This window comes from Neolamprologus multifasciatus, chromosome 14 (genome assembly GCF_963576455.1).
Source record: "Neolamprologus multifasciatus chromosome 14, fNeoMul1.2, whole genome shotgun sequence".
Classification (NCBI taxonomy): Eukaryota; Metazoa; Chordata; class Actinopteri; order Cichliformes; family Cichlidae; genus Neolamprologus; species Neolamprologus multifasciatus.
Genome location: NC_140452.1, coordinates 22,605,496 through 22,631,797, shown reverse-complemented (window position 1 = coordinate 22,631,797; position 26,302 = coordinate 22,605,496). Strand labels below are relative to the sequence as shown.

Genomic DNA, 26,302 nt, shown 5'->3' with positions numbered 1-26,302 from the left:
AATGCTGACACAGTAATTCACAAATACTATCACACCAAAGTTTGCTGGAGCTGTGCAGTAACTCAAACTCTTTGGCTTCCTTTGTGAATTTTTTTTTACCCCTGAAGGCTGATTTTTAAACGTAACACCTTGAATGCATCTCGGAAATCAGCACCTATGGTTTCATTGACATCCTTTAGGTTTCATAAAGATGTTGCAAGTCCAAATTGTAGGTATTGAATAATAAATAAATATTTTGGAGTGTCCAAAACACTTAGAATTGTGTGTGTGTGTCTGTGTATGTGTGTGTGTGTGTTGGGGTTTTTTTTCGCAAGGGAAAGAGCTATAATTACATCTTGTTAGTCCACAGTATATCCCCTCTCCTATCAAAAAGGGGAAAAAAAGCTTTTCCTCTCAATCCCCGAGGGGGGCTATGACTGCCCCTATACCCCTGGTCCCGCCCAGCCACCCCCCTCTCTGCCTCTATCTCAGGCATTTACATGCAAAAAACAACATAAGTCAGGGAAAAGCAAATCATGCCAAAACAGGGAGTCCATAAACAGTTTGGGAATTATTAGGGAATGATGCGCAGGGCCCGTGCCTGGCGATGGGCACACGTTTAGAAACAGTGAGAGGAAAACAATGGAGAAGTTGTGTTTGTGAAGATTTGGGGCCAAAGAAGAAGAAGAAAAAAAACTTGTGTCGCTTTCCCTCTTGGCACGGATACGGTTTCGGGAATCGACAACATGTAAGTTTTTGATAAGAGGGCAGCACTCACCTACTTTACTCACTGAACACTTTATTTATCACCTAACTAACCTCGTTACAGAGCAATATGAAGCTTTGCCAGCACTCATTTCCCCCCTTTTTCTTGCTGTTAGGTTAAACTGCAGATGGACCACAACTAAGAAAAGGTGCTTGGATGTGTAACAGCTACCCGTGGAGTTGCCAATGCGTGTGTGAGAGCCGTAACAAAAGACATGAACAATGGCAGAAAGCGAGGAGAAGAATGCGGCTGTGTATCGCAGCGTCTCTTTCAGAAAGCTGGGGTCCTGGGGCGCCAACAGGAGGGAAGAGCAGCCACACAAATCAGGGGATTTGGAGGCAGTTGGCGTCGCCCTTCCCCCGGAGCCCAGCAAAGCAGAGCAGCCCTTGACGACGACGACGCGTAATGTCAGTGTGTCAAGAAAAGTTTCCAAAATCTCTGCCACCACCGCCAGCCTCCTAACCGCAGAGCCAAAGAGAGGCTCTCCCTCTCTTCTCTCCTTCATTTCTCCATCCATCCGCGAGCTGACTGAGAAGTTCAGCAACAGCAGCAGCAGCAGGAGTAACAGCAGCGGCTCCGCCAGGACGCACACAGCCTCGCCGGGAGACTGTGCAGCGGACACGCGGGGGAGCAGCACTTTTCCCCGGGCCCGAGGCTCCAGGAGTGACGGGGTTCCACCTGGGAAAACTTTTCATGAGGACAGCGGCGGTGTTGGTGGTGGATATTTCCAGGATAGTGACAGCGCAACAGCAGAGCCTCTTTCAGACAGCAGAGCGCTTAAGTTTCACTCAGGCACCGACTCTGTGTCAGGCTCAGACTCGGACAGGAAAAGCGACAAGCGGATCTTTAGAAGTTTATCAAGCGACAGCGGCGGCAAGTCGGGTAAGAGAGACTATTCCCAGATTAATGCACCTCCTTCTGAGCTCACAAAGACTTTGACTCCAGATGAAGAGGAGGATGTTAGCAGTAGAGGGGTTCCTCCACCCTGCAAAGCCCACAGAAGTTATCACGCCACACACTACACTGACTTTCATCCCCTGCACTCTGACAAGTGGCCCAGTGTTACTAAAATTAGACAGCTGTTTGATGAGAGGCAAAGCAAGCCTTTGCAGCAGGGCAAGACTGTTGAAGCTTGTGAGGATTTAAAGGCAGCTGGCCAAGGCCACCTGCAGGAGCTCACCTGCAGCTCTGAGAGACACAGACAGTGTCCCTGCAGCTCAGCTAATGAAGGCTGTGACCTGCCCTTTCATGACAAGTGCCTAGCTGGAGTACAGAGCAGAGAGAGTGGTGCTGCTAAAGAGACTTTAACGTATGGTTTGTGCTTTTACTCCAAAGCCGACCACTCTCGGCACTCAAATGATGAGGAGGCAGACGTAGAGACGTGTAGTCAGAGTAACAGAGTGTCTGGCAGAAACACTTCTGGTAGCAGTTGTGGTCGCTACCTCGGGGTTAAATCATCTCCATACAGGTCTCATAGTCCCAGCGCTGAGGCGCCGGCTCAGGGCCCCAGATCGACAGGATTGACACCTGACCCTAACCCTGACCTTCAACCCTATCCCGCTTCGTCTCAGAGTCGATCGGAGAGCTCAGACACCACCTCCTGCTCCTCCTCTCTTCACCAGCCGACAGCGAGGGAGAGAAGGGATAGACAGGGGGTCGGGCTGCCCAGGGATAGTTTACATTCCTTACATAGCTCCTCTAGAGCTCCAGCCCCCTCCGCCTCCTCTCTCTCCTCTGCTCCAGCTCCAGATAAAGCCATTACCGCCTCCTCCTTCTCCTCCTCCTCCACTGTAGCTCCCTCCACTGAGTTAACACACCCAGCGAAAGTTGCTTCTCCCCTCAGCTCCCGCTGGAGGTTTAGCTCTGGAGACGAAGAGGAGGAGCAGACCAGGAGAAAAAGAGGAGGCAGTTGGAGTGCTTCTTATAAGCCCTCTCCGTCAGTCTCCTACCGAGCAGGAGAGAGGGGTGACATAGAGCGAGCAGGCAGCTATTTATCCCGCAGTAAAAATGGCTGGTGGGGCACAAAGGCCATTGGCAGGTCTTCAGGCAGCGAGGAGGACAGTCCTGGTTCCTTAGGCCCCCACTGCCGAGAGGCAGTCCGCCGGCGCTCGCTGAGAAAAAAGAAGAAAGTCAGCGGGGCTGCTCTAATAACAGGCCGTGATGACTACGACGATCATGATGGCGAATCAGAAGACAGTGACAGTGATGCGGCCGTGATGATGGAGCACCTAGAGAGGCAGCACCAGCAAAACACAGGAGGGGAATTTGGCGGGGCGGTAACCCGGAGCCACTCGGCACGAGAACCCAGCAGTCACAGAGCCAGGGTGCAGCAGTGGGAGTGCATCACCTCACCTGTGACCTCAGTGACGCTCCCGGGTGTGTCGCGAGTGTCAAAGGTCAGCATACCCCCAATTCTGTCCAGCCCCGGCGAGTCACGTTGCAGCAGCCGGTACTCAAGCACCGAGACACTGAAAGAGGAGGACTTGGCTGGCTGTGCCAACCGTGCAGCTAATGTGTTGTTTAATACGAGGGGAGCAGAAGGTAGCACTAGTAGAGCGGCGGCGTCTTCCATGTTGAGTAAAACTTACCATGGGAATTTTACCATGTACCGCTCCCCGAGCTTCGGCCATGGGGACAACTTCTCCCGTGCCCCCGTGCGTGTGCGCCCCAAGATTGTGCCAGCTGTAACACCGTTGCCTAGTGCACTTGCCAGAGAAAGTGGGTTATCTTCAGGGAAGAGAGGTGGTGAGAACGTGGGATTAAGGAAAATCACAGCAGGGGGTAGGGTCAATGATAATGAGAAACACCAGATATCCACATCCAACCCTGATATCACCTCAGAAACTATGACGCTCTTAAGCTTTCTCAAATCTGACCTGCCGGGCCTGAGGGTGCATAAATCAAGTGGAGGGGATAGATCAGGGGTTGGGGAGGGGTCATCATCAGTGTATAGGATTGGTTCAGGGGCTCACGGCGGGACCCTGCTATCTTCAGGGCGTCGCCCGTCTCTCAAAGACCTGACAGCCACTTTGCGGCGTGCGAAATCCTTTACTTATTCAGACAAACCTGCTCCTGCCACCAGGTGTTACTTGACAAGCGGCCCCACAAAGAGGAGCTCCTCTGAGCAGCGGCTTGATTCGGATGGAGAGAGCAGTGGAGGGAGGGTGGTGGTGTCAGACAGGGAAGTAGAAAGTGATGGTGGAGATTTTAGGGTTGGGAGAGGGCGCAGAATGAGGGATTATGGATTTGATGGTGATTTTGATGATGATGAAGCGATGCCAGTGCAGGACATGTATGTGCAGGAAGCCAGACAGGTCATTAGAGATATCTGCCAGATGAGCACGAGGGAAGATGATGACGACGATTGTGTAGCTGTAAGAGGAAGTGACAGTATTTCTAGGGCTGAATGTTTGAAGTTTAAGAAAACAATCGAGGAGACGGAGAAGGCTGGGCAGGGCATAAAGGATGAGGCAAGGAGAGCTCAAGGGGCCAGGTTTGAGAACACAAAAGACAAGGATAAACATAAGAGGGAGAGTGAGAACAAGGTGAGGGAGAGGGGTGAGAGAGATAAAAAAAGTATGCAGATGGAGAAGCTAAACAGCAGGGGCACAGAGTACTGGGAGAAGTCAAAGAGACAGAGTGGAGAGCTGGAGAGAGTCACGCTGAAGGGTGATTCGGATGAAAGCGTGTTCTACGACCGCTCTGTGGATGAACTTTCGGGCCCTGAGTCGAGTTTAACAGATGAAGGGATTGTGACGGAGCCTGAGACGGGACCCGGCGACCCCTCAGATAGGTCATACTTGGGCTCAGAAGGGGTCGATTTGGGGTCAAGAATAGCATGGGATGTGCTAGAGCAGCCGGTCACTGTATGGAAGCAGTCTGCGCTCCATGAGGTGGACGGGTTTAAGCAGGAGGGAGAAAAGATCACAGAGAACAGCTTGAGCTGTGCAAATCGTCTGAATGAGGTGAGCGCGCCTCGCACCGTGGCTCTTCCTGCCCGTGTGGCTGAGAATGACCGCCTTGTCACAGAGCAGAACACTGCTGCTGGTATTGCCAACGTCAGTGAGGGGATCCACGGTAACAGTGCCGGGGGGTCAGCAGCCACTGCGGGAGGAGGATCTGAAACCCCCGCAACCCCGAACGCTGTCCGTCGAAGGCGCAAATTCTCCCCCTCTGGTAACGCGGGCTCTGATTCCAGTAATGGCAGCAATGCAGAGTCAACAACAGGATCAGCTGTGGGAAATGGGGAGTCTACAGTCTACCGCTCTCTCAGTGACCCCATGCCTCAGCGGCGCTGCTCTGTGGCAGAAGAGGGGAACAACAACTTTTCTTCTGTGGACAGCAACCTGTTAGGATCCTTGTCTGTCAAAGGTGGAGGGGGAGGTGCTCCAGAAGCCTCTTATGTGGGCACGCTGTCAGAATATAAAGGCAGCGTGGCCAGTGACCTGTCAGTTTGCAGTGATGGCGGGCTCCGTGATGACGCCATTCGGGATTACAGTGGGGTGATCAGGAATATTGTGGCTGAGCCAGGTGCGATGGACAGACTGATGGCAGATGAGCACAGCAATGGCAAAGCCCCCAAGAAGAAGTCATTCAGTGACCCCAGTCGCCGTAGTGATGCCCCTTTTATTTCTCAAAATGACCCTCAGTGCAGAGGTCAGACTGGCAGCACTCAGCCAATCAGTGAGCTGGAGCACCTGGGCCAGATTCCACCTTCCAGCAGCGAGCCAATCCTGAGTGAGCAGAGAGAGGAACTGTGGGAACCCGAAGTTAAACCTAAACATGCGCATCTGCATCAGCAGCCGAATGGCAGCAATAAAGTCACAAAGGCTCTCTCCCTGTCGGAAAGCACCCCTCCCTCCGAATACCACGATGATGAAGATGGTGATGTCATAGACCAAGGGGAAGAGGACGAGGTCCAGAAGTTTAACTTTGACCTTAAACTAGCCGGAGCTCTGTCTCCCAGAATGAATCGTCGGCCCACCAGAAAACGTCCAAACAGGTTGACGTTCTCCCCTCCTGAGGATCCATTTGAGCCGGCGGAGCTGGGCTCAGAGGGGCACGAGGACCACAGCGACCAAACCAAGCTCGCATCTCCTCTTTCCCCACTGCCACTGCAGTCCAAACCCAAAACCATACCCAAGCATGCCCGCCACACCAGCGAGCCCACCACCTTCATCCCCATCTCCCCACCTCCACAACTCCAGCCCCTCAAGGAGGTAGACTTTGCCGTCCGATCCACTACAGAACCCCCGCCCGGAAGCAGGCCTTCAGGAGATGAGACCCCTTCGCTGGAGGATGTGACGCAGAAATACATCCTTGATCTGAGCACTTCTGAAAGGGACCCCGAGGGCCCAGGAGGGCTATCAGCACACTGCGCAGTGTCAGCTTCAGAGGGACCCAGCGAGACCAGCTCCACTGGAGTGGCAGAAGCCGGACCACAGAAGAAGGAGGACGCTCCATCTGCGCCCACGCCACAGAGAGCCAAGCCTAAAGTGGTGAGTTACCTTTCATTCATGGATTTTCTCTTTTTTTTACCTGACATCTTTGAGTTTGGATGATCTAACCTCAAATGCTCACCTACTTCCCTGAACAATTATATAAATGTGCCATTGTTAGCTGCAAAAAAGAAGCCATGAACACCACACACAGTATTACACACAGACACACACTTTCAGTTTTTATGTTTCAAAATTGGAGGTTCACTGTTTCCCTGTTACTCGAGGTAGCACAGATGTAACGTGAGAAACGTTTGGTAGAATATTGAACATTTATTTTCTAGTTCCACCAGTCTTGTAAGAGCTCTTGTTGTTTTTGTTAGCATCGCACTGCTCTCCCAGTTGTGCAGCTGCACCCAGTGCCTGTGTGTATCTCTGCTTTTATGAAGCGCTTTCATTCGGGACCCGTATAGCTAGTTACAATACAGAAGCCATTATAGGCCGAGCTGTGTTTAAACAAACATCAGAGGATGTTATTAGTTTGATTAAACGGTTGGAGACAAAGGGCATTAAGGAATGGACTGAAGCCCGCCGAGTCTGTTTTCGTTTATTTGTTTCATCCAGTTTCGATTGTCTCCGTGCCAGAATCATAGAGGGGGGATGTAATAAACAGTTCTCCCAACTGGGTTTATGCGTGTGGATGTTTGATGTAATGTTACATTTGCTTATTGCTGTCTAAACACCGGGAGAGACCGTCTGTCTTGTTGTATCATTGGAATATAAAGGTTACTAACTGTCAAGAGAAACTGAAGGGAACATGGGAAAGCTTTAAAGAAAAATGGTACTTATATGGAGCTTTTCTACTCAATTTGAGTAGACAATTTAAAGGTAGCTGTGTGTGTGTGTCACTGATTGCCATCCATGGCTGCTCTTGCTTAGAGCACACTTCATGGAGTCTGAGGCCTGGAAGGACAGGAAGGTGCAGACCTAACGTCCAAGACTTCAGTTTTCTTACATCATCAGCTGCTTATCATAGTGACTGTTGTGGTTACTTGAGATTTGTCGTTGTGTCTGTGTTTCAGGAATCTGATCCTTGTTGTTTTTATTTGCTCAAAACAAACAATTATGTAGCTTTGCGTGCGGCTCCACGGCTTCAGCATCCAGTCCACAGGGCTGTTTTTGGTTTCACTGATAATAATATTTGCATCAGTTACGTTTGCTCTTCATTTGTTTGCAATCGATTGTCCTTAGTGACAGCAGCAGTAGCTGGCGAGTGACCCTCATCGGGCAGGAAATGGGTATAGGGAAAAGGGAAGTTGTTGCAGTAACTGAAGGGTTTGATGACTTCCAGCAGTACTGGCTATGTGCATGTAATTGTGTCCGGTGCACTCTTATTTGTTTGTCGCCCGCATGTGTATAAAACTGGTTTTCTCTTTATCCTCTTTAGTCATACTCCTGTGTATGTGTGAGCCCATGCATGTTGTTCGTCTGGACTATATCAGTGCCTCTTTTTTGCTCCAAATCTTCAGAGCATAGACTTTTGCCAGGTGACTGTGTTTAGGGTCCTGCAGCACTGGTGCTCTGTGTGTGAGAGAGATTTGGACTGAATGTAATAACAACAGTGCCAAGCTAAAATGGATCGCAGGCAAGTTCCTAAAGCGAGGGCGGGATGAAGAACGGGAGGAAGAAGGAGCGTTTTTCTTTCCTTTTCTGGAGACATGGCTTATTTCAGCCATGGTGCAGTTTCCTGACATCAAAATCTCCCATTAATTTCTGTTGTTTTTCCTCCTCCTCCTCCTCCCGTGCCCCTTTGCATCATTCCAGTCCCCATTTCTTCTCCCGTCCTCATCCAGATGTTGCCAATCATAGCTGTTTTCTTTTCTCCAGGCTGCATTTCTACTTTATACCCTCATCCCATCTCCACTTATCTTTTCTTAATGCCAATTCTTCTATATTTCTACCTCCTGTTATTTCATCCTTCGCTGCTCTGTCTCTCCGTGTCTCTCTGGAACATTGCACTGAAGTGAGGTCATAACGTTTTGTCTTGGTGCACGGCAGGCAGGCGAGCCAAGTGTCAGGTAGAGAGAGATGGAGAGAGAAAGGCAGGGAGCAAAAAAAGGAGAGAGTTGGAAGGAAACTTTCTGGTTTTAAAAAAAGTTACAGGATCAAAATAGAACAGGGAGAGGAGGGAAATGGAGGGAAGGAAGGGAGGCGGGGGGAGTGAAGGAATGAGAGGTAATGGGAGCAGATGGTAGGAAAAGGCTGGTTTATTGTTGAACCAGAGGTGAGTAAAATGTAAAATCTTAATATAACCATTAGCTTTTTTTCTTCTTCACTAAAGCTGAAACCTTTAATCTCTTAAGTTTACATGTTTGACAAACATTTGGATCCTCACACTGAAACTGCCCGGGGAAAAACCTTATTAATATTTATGCAGATGTCCAGATTTTCATGTAAGGCAGTGCTATGAGAGAATTTTGACCAACATGTTTAATATTATGTTGACAGATATTAATTTTATGGCTGAAACTGAACATGTTTGATCATGCATTGGTAAAGTCCTTCATTAAATGTTTGGAAAAAGTAACCACAGCTTACCCAGTGTGGGTAAAATTCATATTTCTCTGATATAGAGTAGCACTTTATAGGTCAGATGAGGCATAAATATTGTCTTTGCCTCCAAGAGATGCGTTGTAAGTCCTCCTGGATGTGTGTGTGTCTGTGTGTGTGTTTCCCCTACAGCTGCAGTAGTTTTCACTTTAACAGGCAGCAGGAATGTGGCCTATCTTCCCTTTGCTTCATGTTGCATAACCGTCTTTAACTTTCCCAAAAGAGCTGCACACTGGTCATGTGGGCCGGCTATTAGAAGGCTTCTGCAGTATCATTTAGGTTGTAGGTACTCGTCATTATGCGTTAAGCAATTTAAAGCCCCAAAGTCAGTTTTGGCCAGTAATTAAATGCTGTTTGGTGCATGTAATCAGACAAATTACAGTCTGGACTCAAAAGGATGCCAACTCCAAATCGTTCATGCTTCTGTGTACTCCTTGCACACTGTGGACAGACCTTACTTGTTCCGCGATTCACTGTGGCGTGAAATACATTTCTTAACTCTTACGTTCATTCTTGATGAGGCCAGCCAAGTTTATAGAGGAAGTGGGTTTTTGAGGTAATGGGAGAAGCGAGCGAGGATATATAGTAAGAGAGAAGGAAAGAGGCATAGAGATTGGTTTGTGCTCCGCTCTCCATGGATTAGGTCTAAAAGTACAGTGTTTATAACTCCAGATTTATGACCGACTTTGTTTTATCAGGCCACCCACATGGAATCTAATACTCTCCCTCTGACGGATCTTTTTCTTGGGCTATTCCCACTTATAGGTTTTACTTCAGACAGCCAAAAAAACAAAAACAAAACATTTTTTTTGTCTTTTTACACCTGGAATATTATTATGAACTCACAAATAAAGGACGGGTGCCTGCATGTTATCACAAATCAGAGATGTTTTCAGTCAGCACTGAATCACAGATAAACTGGAGTAACCCAAGCCTCCTGCTGCTGCTGTCTACTGTTAGTTATCAAGCATAGTCACAGGTGAGAGGAGTGGCACCTGGTGTGGTCTTCTGCCACTGTAGCCCATCTGTTTCTAGGTTTGATGTGTTGTGCATTCAAAGATGCTCTTCTGCATCACTGGTGGTTGTTTGACTTACTGTTCATTTCCTATTAGCTCGAAGTAGTCTGGTCATTTTCGTCGGACTTCCAGCATTAACAAGCTATTTAACTCAGAGAACTGCTGCTCACAGGATATTTTCTCCTTTCTCTGTAAACTCCAGAGATGACTCTGAGGGAAATGTAGATTAACAGTTTCTTAAATACTCAGACCAACAACCATGCCACATTTAAAGTCTCTTAAGTTACTCCAGCAGGTCTCTTTGAGTGTGTCTGCATGCTTGGATGTTGCTACGTGATTGCCTGATTAAATATTTGTGCTTACAAGCAGTTGAACAGGTGAGTGTATAATGAAGTTGTAGCGTTGGACCCAAGAAACATACGCTGGAGCGAATATGATGACAGCAGAACTTTTATTTAATACTGTGGTTTATTGACTGGGACACAGACACTCCCGCTCCCCCTCCGACTGTCACTGCCAACATATAAAGAGACACAATCACTGTCAGATCCCAGCACACCTGTTCACCCCGCCCCTGCACCGCCCTGGGAGCTCACTGCGTCACCCCTCCTCTGCAGCTGGCCAGAGACCACACCCACGCCACAGAAGTGTTTTTTTTATCAACTACAAAATGTGCAATCAAAATTATTTACACTGTGATCAATGGAGAAGAAGGAGCTTATCCAATGTGCAGCTTTCTTTGAAACCACACTTAAAAGTAAAGGGAAAGGTCAGCTCCATATACACACAGAGGATATTGTGTGGCTGCGAGGGGGTTTGCTTTTTGATATGCAAAGGTCAGCGGAGGTTTAGCGAGGTCCAAAAAGTGCTGGCTGCTGAGAGAGAGGTAAAAAAGTATTGGAGAGATGAAAGGGTGCAGATATGGCTTGTCCTGCCCAAATGACCCAAAGACTCTGGAGATGAGAGGGAAGCGGTGGGATGAATCAAAAGATCAAAAGGTTGTCTGCTGATATCTGTGGCATCAGTGACACATGGGAAGCTTCTAACTTTATGTGGGTGGAGTTGGAAAACAAATCCTGAGAGGTTAAGCTTAAAAAGATAATTATGGAACCATGATACTGACGCAAGTGTGCTTTGATTAAATAAAGGAAATATACTGGCATGTCTATTGTGTAGTTTTTACTTGGTAGGTAGATCAAGTGTCACAAGTATAACCAGTAATTAAAATGAATGTTGGGCTTGATCCTTAATGGCTCTTCTTCTTAAAGCCTCAAGACCGCAGAGAACATGTCCCCAATATCTAACCAGTAATTTTAATCAATAACCAAGAGTAGCTCACTGGGTATAGTTTGTTCATCTATATAAAACAATATAGATTACATTATCTCTTTGCAGTAATACTTTGGGTAGAAAACATTTAGGCGTGATACTACTTTCACATTTGCATGATAGCATTAGTATAGAGCCAGCAGCTGGTCAGCTTAATAAAAACACTCAAAAGCAATGAAGAATCTAGCCTAGTGCCGTTTGACCTGCTGAGGTTCAAACTGGGCATCAGAATGGGAAGGTGATTTTAAGTAATATTGAATGTGGCATGGTTGCTGGTGCAAAATGGGAAGGTTTGGTTATTTCAGAAACTGCTGATCTACTGGGGTTTTCCCGCACAGCCATCTTTGGGGTTTACAGAGAATGGTCCAAAAAAGAGAAAATATCCAGTGAGTGGCAGTTTCCTGGGTGAAAATGCCCTATTGATGCCAGAGGTCAGAGGAGAATGTCCAGACTGTTTTGAGCTGATAGGATGTCAACAATAATCACTTGTTATACGTTTGGTATTGCAGAAGACCATCTCTAAAAAGGCTTGTTGCACAACCTCAAAGCAGAAGGGCTACAGCAGCAGATGATCACGTCTGTCAGCTAAGAACGGGAAATTAAGGCTACAGTTCACAAAGGCTCACCAAAATTGGACAACAGAAGATTAAAAAAATGTTGTCTGGTATTTTGAGTCTTGATTTTTGCTGGTCATAAAGGAATAAACAAGGCCAACAACAATACTCAGGTATGCTGAGGAGCTTAAACTATGCTCATTTAATAATAAGGAGTCTAAAAATATCCTCCTCACTATTACACAACCAGCAGCTTGAACTTTTGATTCAAGTCAGGATGGGGTGCAAACAACAACAAAACATGAATCCATCCTGGGTATTGTTGCTGGCCATGTTCATAGCTTTATGACCACAGTGTACTTTTGTGTATTTCTAATGGTTGCTTCCAGCAGGATAACTCACTGTGTCACAAAGGTCACATCATCTCAATAGGATTTCTTGAACATGACAATGGCTTCCACAGGCAACAGAAATCAATCCAATACAGCACCTTTGGGATGTTCGTGGGAGATGCACATCACAGCTGACAAATCTGCAGCAACTGTGTGATGCTGTCCCGTCAGTACGGACCAAAATATCTGCAGGATGATTCCAACACCTTGTTGAATCCATGCTGTGCTAAATTAATGCAGCTCTGAAGGCAAAAGGGGAAAAACCCGGGACTAGCTAGGTGTACCTAACAAAGTGGCCATTAATATGAAAAAACTGAAATTTAATTTGTTAAACTTGGAGCTTTTAAAGTAAGCTTTGAGGCCGATTTGGTTGCCTTTTTGTTACAGAGCTGTGCTGTTTACTGTAGCTTCTAATTGAGCCTGTATTTCCAATTCAGTTGTATTTATATGGCACTAAATCACAACAGCAGACACTTTATACTGTAAGGTAAAGACCTACAGTATTCAAATGACCCCCTGTGAGGAAGGACTTTTTGAGAGTGGAAAAGAAAAACTCCCTTTTAACAGGAAGAAACCTCCAGGGAAAGGAGAGAAAAGTCTATAGGGGACAAAACACAGACTAAAGGAGAGACACAGGAAAGAATACTCTTTTCTCCTTCTCAGCAAGACTGTAGATAACTGTCCAAAATACCATTTCCTTTTGTATTTGGGCTTCTCTTGGATTAGTGATTAGTTGTCTTTTTGTTGGCGTTGTTACACAAAGAACTGCCAACATGATGTTGATTAAACTTGGTAAAAAGATGAGGAGAGAAAAAAACCCTGTAAATTTGGTCACTGGCCAATCTTTCTTGTTTTAAAATGGATTAAACAAGCTCAGCACACACAGTCCATACTTTGCTTGGACTGCAGTAACTAATTCTAGGTTAACATCCATGGACTAGATGTGAATAATGAAGCTTTTCAAAAGATACTTTTGAGCAATAAAAAATAAATAAATACATAAACCTCACTGACATGTAGTGTCACAGCAAAGAAATCCCAGTATGAGGCTCCATCTGGGTTCTCACAGTGGGGAAAAAACATCTGTGGGAAAAACGGTTCAGATGTCTTTGCCCTCGGTTGGTGACGGTTGCAATAGGCTTTGAAAATCTTCAACTTTCCCTTTTAAGGAGGGTGGCTGTTTCTTTTTCACAATAGTCCACCATTAAAGTCCAAACTTGTGAACGGTGGCTGTCTTTTCTTTCTCTTTGTTCCCACTTGCTCTCCTCTTTACTGTCTCTTTCTAACTCGCTCCTCTCTCGGTTGGTGTGGATCCACCCAGTGTAATTACAGAGCAGTTTGCTTATGTAAGGAAAGCCTCTTCTGAAACAGCACTTTCTAACAGAGTTGCTATTTCAGCTTTTTTGTGTGTGCATGGGAAGATTTCGACATACTGAAACGTGCTTTTTGTCTCGACATAAATGTCCAGATTCCAGTTTGACCCGGTTCTTTTACCGCTCAGAAAATGGGTCAGACTCTTTAAGATAACCGTATGAGCTATGTCTCATATCATTCAGTCTTCTCTGTGGTTTTCTGTCTGAGTCACATACATCTGCAGACCATGTGGCCTTGAAGCTCTCTAAGATGCAAATTCAGGTTTTCAGCTCGTTGATGATTCACCTAATGTGGGGTTTACTACAGTACTAGCTTCCATGTGCCTGAGTGAAATAGCCTGAGGCTAACAAAGCTAAAAAAGGTCCTGTGAAGAATACCTGGTGGGGGGGAAAAATCCATTGTAGTTCAACAGAAATGAGTTACTGACAACGAAGATTATGTCCTTTAGTTGTGTCTGCTTTAGCTTTAGCAGTCTGGGCACCACAGTACAGGGTGAACATTAAAGCAAGAGCTAAGACATTAAAAATAAGGCCTCAGTCACACAGGCCTAGCGAACCAATCGGATTCTGGTTGCTGTGGGAAAAATGTATATTCCCTTTGGTTGTGCCTATTGAGAGCTGAATGAAAGCTGTTCTAATGTGACTGTATGTCTTATAACGAGCCTAATTTGCTTTTCATATGACTTTGAAATCCTCTTTTTTAGTTCAGTGGAGAGTAAACCATGAAACGTGCATTGTGAGTGGTTATATTATTAAGTATGTATGCTCAAGCACTGGTTTGTGTGTGTGTGTGTGTGTGTGTGTGCATGTCTCTCTAAACTTCCAGTGACCTCCTGTATGTCTTGCCTTGTCACTCGCACAATAGTATGACTGTGCGATGTCTAACATGGCATATTTCGCAGCGTGGTTGGACACAGGCGTACACACAGTCAGTCGTATACAGCGTCTAGGCCTCGGCCTAACTGTGGGCTGACTTGGGTGTTCATTTCCATTGTCCCACCCTGGGGAAACATGACATTCCCATTCCTCCCTTCTCTGCTTCTGTCCTTATCTTATGGCATCAGTCCGCCGGTTTGGCTCATGCTCTAGCTGTCAGTTAAGAAACACTCGTGAAAATGGGAAAGGGAGACGCTGGAAGTGTCGGAGCGCTGTTCCCGAGTGGCTGGTCGGTTCCCGGATTAAGGCGCAGGGTGAGGAGGAAGATGATTGGAAAAGGGAAAACGGAGCGGCTACGGCCAAAGACGCCTCAAAGGCAGGTGGAGTGGTTTTTGATTTAGTTTTTCTGCAGAGTCACATTTGTTTTTGATGTTTTCCCTGAAGCTGGAGTGGATTTAGTTATGACGATTAGGTAGAAAGCTTTCATGTTTTTGAGTAAAACTCATTAGAGTACTAAAGGTATTCCACAATTAAATTCCATTGTTTGTGTGTGTGGATCGTACACTGCTGAATCACAGGTTTTGTATCTTGTAACTTTAGCTCTGCGCTGCTGTCATTGTATTACCTCATCAGTGAAATCCCCCCGTTTGAGGTGGACTCCATCACTGTGGTTCCATCTGATGTCCCATCATCCTCTGCAGCATGGGGATCACTGTAGCATTTTTAATATAGTTCGTGTGTGTTTGAGGCTTTCGTGAACAGATTAATGCCACTTTTATTACAGCATCAGAGGTGATCCGGTCACCATCTGCCTGTTAGTGCAACTTCACTTCACCTCTCGCGCTGAGGTTAATAAATACTCAGATTGCCTTATTGGAGGAGCTTAAAGCACGGCTTGCAGGGTTTGGAACCGTTCACAGCATTTTGTTTACAGTCCTCGTAACATAACATATAGTCCTGATGACTTTTTAGGCCCTTTTCTCCTAATTAAAAGAAAGTCCTGAGGAGGTGACCTGTTTTGTTTCTTCAACCCCCCACATAGGTGAGAGGTTGGTTCTGGCCACCGGCAACCTTTGTACTTAAGTAAAACATTTAGTCCCAAGATGAGTTCTCACCAAGCTGTGAGTCATCCTGAAAATATGTTGACCTTACCTCAGCTGAACTCGTGTGTGGTAATTTGAATGAGGGAGAGAGAGACAGAAAGAAACATAAGCATGGAGATGATGTGTGTGCACGCTTTCACGCCTGTGTGTGTTTATCTCACACACTAAATTGAGTTTATCACAACAAGCTCAGACGAACACAGAGCTATCGGTGTCCATCGCAGACTCGTCAGTGATTTCTACATGTTTGTGCACCTTTTTTTCTTTTATAATGAAGTGGAAACAGCAACTCCCTGCTCATGGTTCCCTTTCATAGGGAGTATCTCTGTAGGTGCCATGATCCTGACCCAGTGCTGTAAGGAAAGTCTGATGTGTACAAGCTCAACAGGAATGGACACGACACAGTCCCCGGTGGAGCTCGTGTACTGTGCATCACCAAACCAGACAGAGCGCTTCCTGGTCTCGCCTGTCCGTCAGCTAGTCAGGAATCCATGAGGTGGTGGATGTGTTTCCTGTAGCTTCTCCCTCAGTAGCAGCAGCTGGATTGTGCCAAGTGCACTTAAGAAATCAGAGGGTTAAGAAATCATAGGAGAGTAGCCATTAAAGTGAGACAGTCTCAGTTCCCTGCATCTTCCTGCCCCTACTGTGCATCGTTTCAATGCCGTAAACAGAGAATCACAGTTCTTGCTTGTGCCTTGCATTTCCACCTCCATATCTTTCTTCTTGGCCTCCACTACAGTAACTTTACATGATGCAGAGTTTAAAATCATCCATTTTTATCCAATGGAAGACGCCTCCTTCAAAGACAGTCATCTGATTGGTTGCCTATCACAGACAGAAGATTTCCTGCATTAACAGGAAAAGTGTCAGACATTGAGGTCAGTGTTTGTTTGATTGGGCCAAGAGCTCTAAATGCTGATTTGTTTTTTACACTTGGCCCTGCACGATGTCGACAGGAGCGGTGATACCTGATCTGGCGTAAAGCAAGAAAATAAAGAAAGGAGGAGAGATATCTCTTCTGAGTCAGAGCTTCATTTGGGCATGAACCCTGTTGTTTATTTAATGCACTTGAATCAAAACAAATACCATCAAACGATTCCAGAAATACCAGACACACTCGGTGCTTGTGGAACCAGTGTCCTAAAACCAAATGTCCAAACTGAAACTGGCATGCTGTTGTTGCCAAACCTTGCTTACAACCCTGCTGAATTATTAAATTTTAATTTCCTGTGGTTAAGTGTGCCTGTGTGTGTGTGTGTGCTGACCTGCTGTCCCTTGGCTGTCGCTCACATTCATCCAGCAGTGTGGAAATTCTGCCAGATATAACAGCAGCAGTAATCACAAGGGCAGTGATGAAGGTTAATGATGATGACTGCCATTTATCTGCAGATTGAAGGAATGCGAGTGTGTTCGTGCGTGCATCTGTCCCCAAACGTTTGTTTGAAGGATTCACACAAAGCCCCCATCACCCAGTGACAGCTAGGGGGTTGTGGGTAATCGGGTCTGTTTGTCCTGAAACAATGTAGTCCTTCTTCGCTCCTCAATAGGCTTCTTATTTTCAGCGAGGCCTCAACATTTCCCCTGTTCAAACATTTTATTCGGCAGTTGGCATTTCGGTTCTGTGGCTCTGAAATGTTATTGTGAAGGGAGGAGAGAAATTAACCATTTTTCTCATGGGGTTTAAAAGAGCTCTTTTTAAACATCACTTGTTAGCACAAATGTCCGGCCAGGACTAAATCTTGGTGCCTGATTTGCAGCGTGATAAAACAGCAGGATTTTGGCAACGTGGACACATTAAAAACAAGCCTATAGTAAAATTAAGGATCCAAACCCAAAGTTTAATAAGCACAGTTCAAATGAGAACCACTTCATTTTACACACTCATTATTGTAGTTGTTCTGATTTTGTTTCACTTTTTCTTTTTTTTTCTTGCTCTGTCACGTCTTTGTTTTCTCATTCATCATTTTACTTCACTAAAAAATTACAAGGTTGTAACTAAAGGCTGAAGCAGCAAAACCTTTATGATAAGAAGATGACAAGGCCCTAAAATAGCTCATAATCTGACCCTGAATTAAAAAAAAGAAGAAGTAGAAGAAGGGAGCTATGAATCCATGTCAGCTGCTTTAAAATAAAATATGAATCTTTCAAACGTCAGGTCTGCTCACTTGTTCTGGTTATTTTCATGGAGCAATCCTCAAGCTTTCCCTTCTTTAACAACTGCTCTTTATTCATCATGTGAATTTTACATAATTTTAACAAGCCTCTTTATAGCCTGACCACTGCAGTGAGCAAACACTTACCTTTAATCCATGATGACTTCATACAGCTACTGCTGTAGAGAAGGGTGTTAGGGCTAAGTAATGAATAAATAAATGGTTGCAAAGGCTTGTGGAAGAGCTAGCAATTAGTCTCCTACATTATACATTTTATGTGCAGGTACAGAAAAATCAGCAGTTTGTCTGGACTTAGAGAAGAAAGGGGTTTACTCATCAGCAATTTAATTAAGATATAATATTTTTTACAATAACTCAAAAAACACAAACAAACCAAATATAATAGATAAATATGGGCTAACCCAAATCTAACATGTAGCTTAAACAAGGAAAAACTGCATCTGAAGTTTCGGTCACACAGGCCTAGACATCAGTGGGCAACTTACCGGCAACCTCCTTTCACCAAGTAAAATGTTTGGTTATATGGATGACTGCAACTTGTCTGCAAACCCTCAACAACTACTTGCCTAGTGGAAGTGAAACTGTGAAGCATGTCGACAGGTTAGGGTTTAGCCCAGGGGTGGGCAACTCCAGGCCTCAAGGGCCGGTGTCCTGCAGGTTTTAGATCTCACCCTGGGTCAACACACCTGACACACCTTCACACGTGTGTGTGAAGGCGAATATTCTCTGTTTCTGGAGAAGTTTTCCCACAGCTCAAGTACTAATGACGAGTGTTTGTAGACAAGTTGACGTCTTCCCTTCAAACTATGGACGACTAAAGCAATCACAAAAAGGTTTTGAGTACAGCACATCTTTGTGACTGGTTTCAGCAACAGCAAGCAGCCTCCAGCAACCACTCACCAACTGGTTGGGGATCGCACAGATTTCTGTAGCAACTGGAAGCTGTGAGTGTGTCGCCAGCCATTCTCTAGGCCTGTGTGGCTGAGGCCTTAGATACACCTCAAGGTTAGAGAAGTAATGCTAGTGTGAATTAGGACCATAGTGTAGTGGTAAGACTACACACCTCTCGAGTGGGGTTTGCAAGTTCGATTCCTACCCGGGGTCCTGGCTAGACCTCCCCATGGCAAAAACCAGCCCTGGAGTGGCACAGCTACATCTGCAGCCTGTCCGCAGTTCAGTACACAAGCATTTCACTGCATATTCACTATATGTTGTACTGTGTATGTGACAAATAAAATTTGTATTTGTAAAAGATGGAAATCCAATATTGGTATAAGGCCTACAGCACCACCTCAAATCTCTGTGGCCCTTTGTGAAAACACCATTATTGGCTTCTTGGTTTCCCGGTTGAGGTAACCTCTTTAAAGAACACCTTTTGTTCCTTTGGTGTCAAATACCATTTTTATTAAAAGCCACTGCCACCTGAGAGATGTGCACTAGATGTCCGGGATGCACGGGGTTAGCACAATGAGAATATGGAGCTCACCTCTAGCTGGTCATAAATGACTATTTGTTTAGCTCCAGTTTGATGTCAGTGAGAAATGTGACACGTGACGTTTGTTAAGTATCTGTGCTCTCCTGCTGAGAAACCATTGACCCACGGTGCACATGTAAGGTCGCTGTTTTGTCACTAGATTTCAGTATATAAAGCATTTTCAGCTCTCAGTGACACTTGAAAAGTTCAGTGTAATCACAGTCGATGATTTAAAACTGCTCTATCATCATAGCTTCATGACTTCAGGACTTCCCGTCTGGTATGAAGACATCAATGCCAAAGGATCTTTTTGTATCTATTTTATTCCAAACTGTAGCAGTTGACCTCCTTGTTCATTTAAGCCACTCTAAACCCTAAAAAGCACTAAATATGTGCTTATAGTAATCAGTTATGTCCAGTAGTGTAATATGCAGTGAAGTCATGCTACCATTTATTTTAATTTAATAGAAGTAAAGCCACTCTCAGTGTTGCAGCTTGTCATTGCGGCCACTTTCCAAAGAAGCAAAAATGCCATAAAGATTATAAATACCTTAGCTTTGCTCTCCTTCAGACACAAGAAACTTCTTTTAGTCTTTATATTTAAAAAACATGCGACACTGGCTTTTAATTTGAAAATTATGTGCAGAGGTAAAAACAACATGGATCCTTCCTTTTAAGGAGCTATTTCTTCTGTGTTATCCTACTTGCAGGAGCCATAATTGTCTTCATTGAAAGGGCAGGGCAGGAAGTGGGTTTGGGGGAGGCATTTTTTTGACGCGCGCGCGCACACACACACACACACACACACACACACACACACACACACACACACACACACACACACACACACACACACACACACATGTTGTTCTGCAGCTATAATGTATTTGTCAGAGGAAAAGCGCAGAAAAGACAGAGGGAGGATTTTTTAAACTGCCAATGCTGACATTACAAACAGTCATGCATGGAGCTGCGGTCTAATATTTTAGGGTTTGACAATGATGAGGGTCACCCCTGTGTGTATTCTTGGTCGCCCGTGGCAACTGTGTGTATGGGCCGGGCGTGTTTTGTTATAGGAATGCGGTGACATCAGAGGGGCTAGTGTTTTTGTTTAAGAAGGGAGAGAAAGAAGTTGAGGACGATGAGAGAGGTTCTTGTAGCTTTGTGTCGACGTATGCACAGATGAGACTTTGTCCATCTTGCTTTCGCTCTGACCCCCGTCTCCGCCTTTCTCTTTCTTCCTCTCTCACCTCTCTCACTCTATTTTTATCCACTCTCCCACTGAGCTCACATCTGGATCTTATTGACGGAGGGAACAGCCCCTCAGCCAGAAAGGACTCTGTGTGCATGTACGAAGCATGGCAGACCGAAATATAAACACGGCTCCATTTAAAGAAGATTTGCTTGGCGTATGAACATTTGTCACCAATCCAATAATGCCAACATTGAACTTTTATCATAATAAACCCGAAATAAATCTCTCTTGATCATTTTACCAACTTGGCACAAACCAAAGTATGGGAGCTAGGTGTTGACGCTTTAACACCAATTATACACGATCAGTTGCTCAGTAGTAATTTACATTAGGCTGAATCTCTGTTGTGGATCAGAGTTGTGGTGCCGTTATGTTATCAATGTTCTCACTCTGGCGAACAGCGCCACACATCAAAAATGACGTCACATCCACTGGGGTAAGCCACACTTTGGTTTCAGTCGATCGTGCACCTCTCAATTTTGTATCCACACCCGGGTGCTACTGATGCTGTAGCCGGGTTTAAGAAACTATTCCAGTTTGTTTATATGACGTCTAAGGAGCTTGGAAAGAAAGCGACTGAGCTTCTTTAAGTTTCCTGAAGATATTTCACTTCTCATCTGAGAAGCTTCTTCAGTTCTAAAACCAAATGCTGGTGTGTCCCAGGTATTTAAACCCTAGTTTGGGTTATCCCTTAAGAGGGTCATTGATCCACTATTAATCATGTGACTCCCCACCATGAGCCGAAGTGACAAGAAAGGCGTGGGTCATTATTACCAGAGGTTTCTGAGTCAAACCATTGCGAGACATTGCCTCACCTTATCACTCTCCTCTGTTTGGTTTTAGACCTGAAGAAGCTTCTTGGATGAGAGGTAAAACATCCAAGAGGTAAAAAAGTCCAGTCACTTTCTTTTCAAGCCCCTCAGACTGCCATGACTAAAAACCTACACACGTATATTTAAATGATGCTAAATTGCAACAACAGTTGCCTCAAGGCGCTCTTTATTATAAGCAAAAACACTAAAATAATATAGAGATAACGGCATCAATCATACGCCCCCCTGTGAGTAAGCACTTCGCAAAAGTAGGAAGGAAAAACTCCCTTTGTTAACAGGAAGAAACCTCCAATTGAACCAGTCTCGGGAGGGAAAGCCATCTGCCACAACCGGTGGTGGTGGTGGTGCTTATGAGGGGGACACGCTGTGAAAGAGAGCCAAACAGTATGAATATCTAATGATTAAAAGCAGAGCAGTGTATAAACATATAGTGAGTGAAATAAGGTGACTGAAGACAAAACATTTAGTGTAACTAAGGGAGGTCTCTGGGCCACCTGTTTGGGCCTTAACTATATGCTTTCAAGTCTAATCTTAAAAGTAGAGATGGTGTCTGTCTCCTGAATCCAAACTGGGAGCTGGTTCTACAGAAGAAAGCTGAAGGCTCTGCCTCTCATTTTACTTTTAATATGTGTGTATCCTGGCCAAAAATCCACTCCGAGATTCCTCACAGTGTTGTTACGGGAAGCCAAGGCAATGCCATCCAGAGTAAGTATCTGCTTAGACACCACAGTTATCATATCTTTGGGGCCGAATACGATAACCTCAGTTTTACCTTAATTAAGAAGCAGCACTGTTGTATAATTGGGTCACTTTTCAATGATGAATCAGTGCAGAAGCTCAGAGTGAGGGAGATGTTGGTATAGTTTGGAAAAATGATACTTTCTGGAAAAAAAGAACTTTGATTTCTTTGCTTCTGGTTTCGGCTACTGATGAACCTTTACCAGCGCTGATGTGAAGGCTTTATCTGAGTGGGGACACCTACCACTTAGGAGAATACCACAGTGGATATTCGCACCTTCATCATTGGCGGAGTCACTATTTGAGAGCACCACACCCGATCCTGCGAACATAAGGGAAGCCTTAGTGGCAAAACTCACACACAAACAAAAGCAAACAAAATCTAACCAACAAAAAAAGCTCAGGCCGTTCCCTTTGGGATCTCTTGGTACTCGGCACATCACAGAGTGACCGGGACACAACATGAACAGGATGTGCACAAGTCAATGACATCATATTAAACAGCATCATCTCTTGCTGGAGCTGAACACAAATCCATGTGTAAATTCATTTGTAAAGTTTGATCTCTGTTGTGTAGAGAGTCTCCACAAAACTGGCACCGAGCTGTAGCCTCCCCTGTCATTCACCTCTGGAGCTGAGCAGCCTCCGGGGTCGACACCAGACCTTTTAACCTCTGCACCACAGAGGCCTAACAGCTACGTACATGACAGCCTCTTATCTTGTTTACGGTAGGCTGCTCCTCTGGTAATAAGTAAGACAGTTTTGGGGTATGTGGAGGAGCTGGGTCCTGGTGGAGGCGTGACTGACCCATTGTTGTTGTTGTTTTCCCTTTCTTTTTTTTTTGTGGTGTCATGTTAACTTTAGATTCCAGCGAGTGTGGAAATTGTTTGAATTCACTGTCAGAGTTAACGGTATGATATGAGTGAGCCGAATGCACGAAATAAATCAGACGTCAGGCCTGAGGCTGAGTGACTGCTTTATTAGGGAGTACAACAAGAACATGGGCGAGGCACAGCGATAAATGATCTTAAACTCCTGTCGGCGCGCTGCCTTCGTCTGTCTCTGTCTCTGTATCACGCCGGTGGTGGATCATAAGATAAACGTAACTATATTTGACTACACTGTAACACTACAACATAAAGTAATATTGGATTTTGCTTGTGTTTTCCGCAGTAGCTACAGTGATGTAGGAGCTGGTGTTTAGATAACGTGTGTGTGTGTGTGTGCTCTATTAATAGGAAGAGAAATGGTACAGGCCTGGGAATGTTGTCCTCTTGTGGAAAAACAAACTTCTCTTTCCTCCCTTCTGTCCCTCTCACTATCTCTCCCCCTCCATGCGAGACAGGAGCGATAGGATGGGGATGGAAAGAGCAATTCCAAGATGAAAGGGAGAAGGAAGAAATGTGAGGAGATGAGAAAAAGGGGGAAAGGGAATCATTGTTCAGTTTCACTGTAGAGCTCCTTTTGATTCCTTTCCTTTCTGCGCTCTCCTCTTGTGTTCAGTGTTGATATTTTACTGATAAGTGGTGAACATTTTCCACTTAGAGGCACCGATCACAGAAGAGTCTCACACTGACCTTTCTGCTTCATTCCTTCCAACTTAAAGGTGCTCCCAATGTTAGATATTAATATATAGGTATTGTTGTTGCATTGTTACATACATTTAAATACACCGACTTTAGTATTAGGTTAAACTGAGGGTTGCAGTGCCTGATTCATTGCTGTAATCTGGCTGACTGATCAGATAGATTCCATGCTGTTGGAAATATACTCTACCTTGTTAGTACCAGGTTGGATCCCCCTTTTTTACCTTCAGAACTGCTTTAATTCTTTGTATTGTAGATTCAACAAACATTAATCAGAGATTTTAGTCCTTATTGTTATGATAGCATCACACAGTCGCTGCAGATTTGTCGGCTGCACATCAGTGATGAGAATCTGCTGTTCCTCCACACCCCAAAGGTGCTCTCTTGGACTGAGATCTGGTGACAGTGGAGGCCACTGGAGTAGTGAACTCACTGTCATGTTTGAGAAACCCTTATGAGATGATTTGAGCTTTGTGACACGGTGCGCTGTCCTTCTGGAAGCAACCATCAGAATATGGGTATGCTGATCATATTGGGATGGTCAGTAACTACACTCAGGTAAACGATGCACTTAAAACAATTACACCACCACCAGCCTGAACCGTTACTAAAAGGCAGAATGGATCCGTGCTTCCATGTTGTTTACACAAAATTATAACCACATCTTGTGGCAGCAGGACTCAACACTTTTTTAGACCAGGCCATGTTTTTCCAGTCTTATCAAATCAAATCAAAGTTTATTTCTATAGCACATTTTAAAATACCAATGTTCATCAAAGTGCTTCGCAGTTGACCACAAGACAGAGAAAATTCGGGACAGAGCATAACAAGCAAACAGGCAACAAACAACACATTTGCACAGCGCACAGCAAACTGGATGAAAGTCAAACTAGTTGGATTCAAAAGCCAAAGTAAACAAGTGAGTTTTTAGCTGGGAGATTATTGCAGAGTCTAAGCGCAGCAGTAGCAAAGACTCGATCACCTCTGGTCTTTAACCGAGACCTTGGTTTGGTTGCACTGGAAGATCTTAGTGCTCTCTTGGGGTTGTACAAGTGGAGGAGATCAGTTAGGTAGCTAGGTGCCAGGTTATTTACAATTTTAAAAGTAGTCAAAAGAATTTTAAAATCAGTACGGTATTTAACAGTGTAAGTTAGCTAGAACTGGAGTGATGTGGTCAAACCTTCTAGTACCAGTTAAGAGGCGTGCAGCCGCATTTTGAACTAACTGCAGATGCTGAAGGAGAGAGTGTTGGAGGCCCAAGTAAAGAGAGTTGCAATAGTCCAGTCCAGAGGTAATGAAAGCATGAATAAGTTTTTGAGGTCTTTTAGTGGTTTATAGGGCTTTGCTTTGGAAATTTGGCGTAGCTGACAGTCTTATGTTGTTTGTTAAGCCTGTGTGAATTGTAGCCTTGGTTTCGAGGGTGTGGTCTTCTGCTGCTGTAGCCCATCTGCTTCAAGGTTTAATGTGCTGTATCTTCAGAGATGCTCTTCTGCACACCTTGGTTGTAACAAGTGGTTATTTGAGTGCCTGTTATTATCAGCTCGAAACAGTCAACCTTTTACATCAAGGCATTTTTACCCAGAGAATTGCTCATCACTGGATATTTTCTTTTCTTTTTTTTGCCCATTCTCTGTAAAATCTAGAGATGGCTGTGTGGGAAAATCCCAGTAGATCAGCAGCTTCTGAAACACTCAGACCAGCCGACCGTGCCATGTTCAAAGTCACTTAAATCTTTCTTCCCCATTTTTGGTGCTCTGTTTGAATTTTGGCAGGCTGTTGGCCACGAGTTGCTTCCATGTCATTGATAGATATTTGCATTAATGAACTTGTATATCTAACAAAGCAGACGATGAATGTATTTGCACAAAGTAATGCTGCTGCTTTTGTCTTGTCAACATGTTTAAAGCAAACTTCACTAAAGCAGTGTGTTCTTCTCTTCAACAGTTTGAATGCTGTTTTCTGTCATCTCCATACTGGCAGCAAACTGATGAAACCAGACAAAGAGTTAAACCTCTTTTGCTCACGATTGCTCACCTTCTAGTAGCGCTAAACAAGTGCAAATGAGCTTTTACAGTTAAGTAATTGTGACTGTAAAACAGGATTGTCCTTTTTTGTACATGTGGCTTCCATGACAAAGCGTAGAAGCTTTGGCATCGGGGCGATCGTGGCTCAAGAGTTGGGAGTTCGCCTTGTAATCGGAAGGTTGCCGGTTCGAGCCCCGGCTCGGACAGTCTCGGTCGTTGTGTCCTTGGGCAAGACACTTCACCTGCCGCCTACTGGTGTTGGCCAGAAGGGCCGATGGCGCAATATGGCAGCCTCGCTTCTGTCAGTCTGCCCCAGGGCAGCTGTGGCTACAACTGTAGCTTGCCTCCACCAGTGTGTGAATGTGAGAGTGAATGGGTGGATGACTGGACGTGTAAAAGCGCTTTGGGGTCCCTAGGCGGGACTAATAAAAGCGCTATACAAATACAGGCCATTTACCATTTTTACCATTTATGATACTCATATTTTTTTATTTGTACTGACGGGAGATTAAGAAATGTGGCACGAGCTACAAAGTGTACAGCACATTTCCAGCTGTAGGCTCCTGGTTGGTTCCACTTGTGGAACATATTTTGGTCCCAAAAGTTATAAAAGCCATTTTACTGAAGGTTTATTTCTGCGCTGAGGTGTATTTTTACACGTGAAGCGCATTCCTACTCGTACAGTAGCCAGTGTGTGGATGGATGCATTGTTTGTGTCTGTGTGTGTGTGTTTATGCAGACGTGCTACCTGGATTCCTGCATTCCAGTCTTTTGGGCTCAAG

At 45.0% G+C, this 26,302-nt stretch overlaps 1 protein-coding gene across 1 annotated transcript in view; it reads left to right on the top strand.

Moving 5' to 3' along the window:
• The first annotated feature begins 469 nt into the window (after positions 1–469).
• arhgef17 (Rho guanine nucleotide exchange factor (GEF) 17) overlaps positions 470–26,302 on the top strand; it is a 69,553-nt gene continuing 43,720 nt past the window's right edge. The window contains exons 1-2 of the mRNA XM_085184496.1: positions 470–727; positions 861–6,243. Coding sequence (XP_085040622.1) covers positions 967–6,243 — 5,277 coding nt within the window. The 5' untranslated portion in view covers positions 470–727; positions 861–966. The remainder of the gene's footprint in view (positions 728–860; positions 6,244–26,302) is intronic.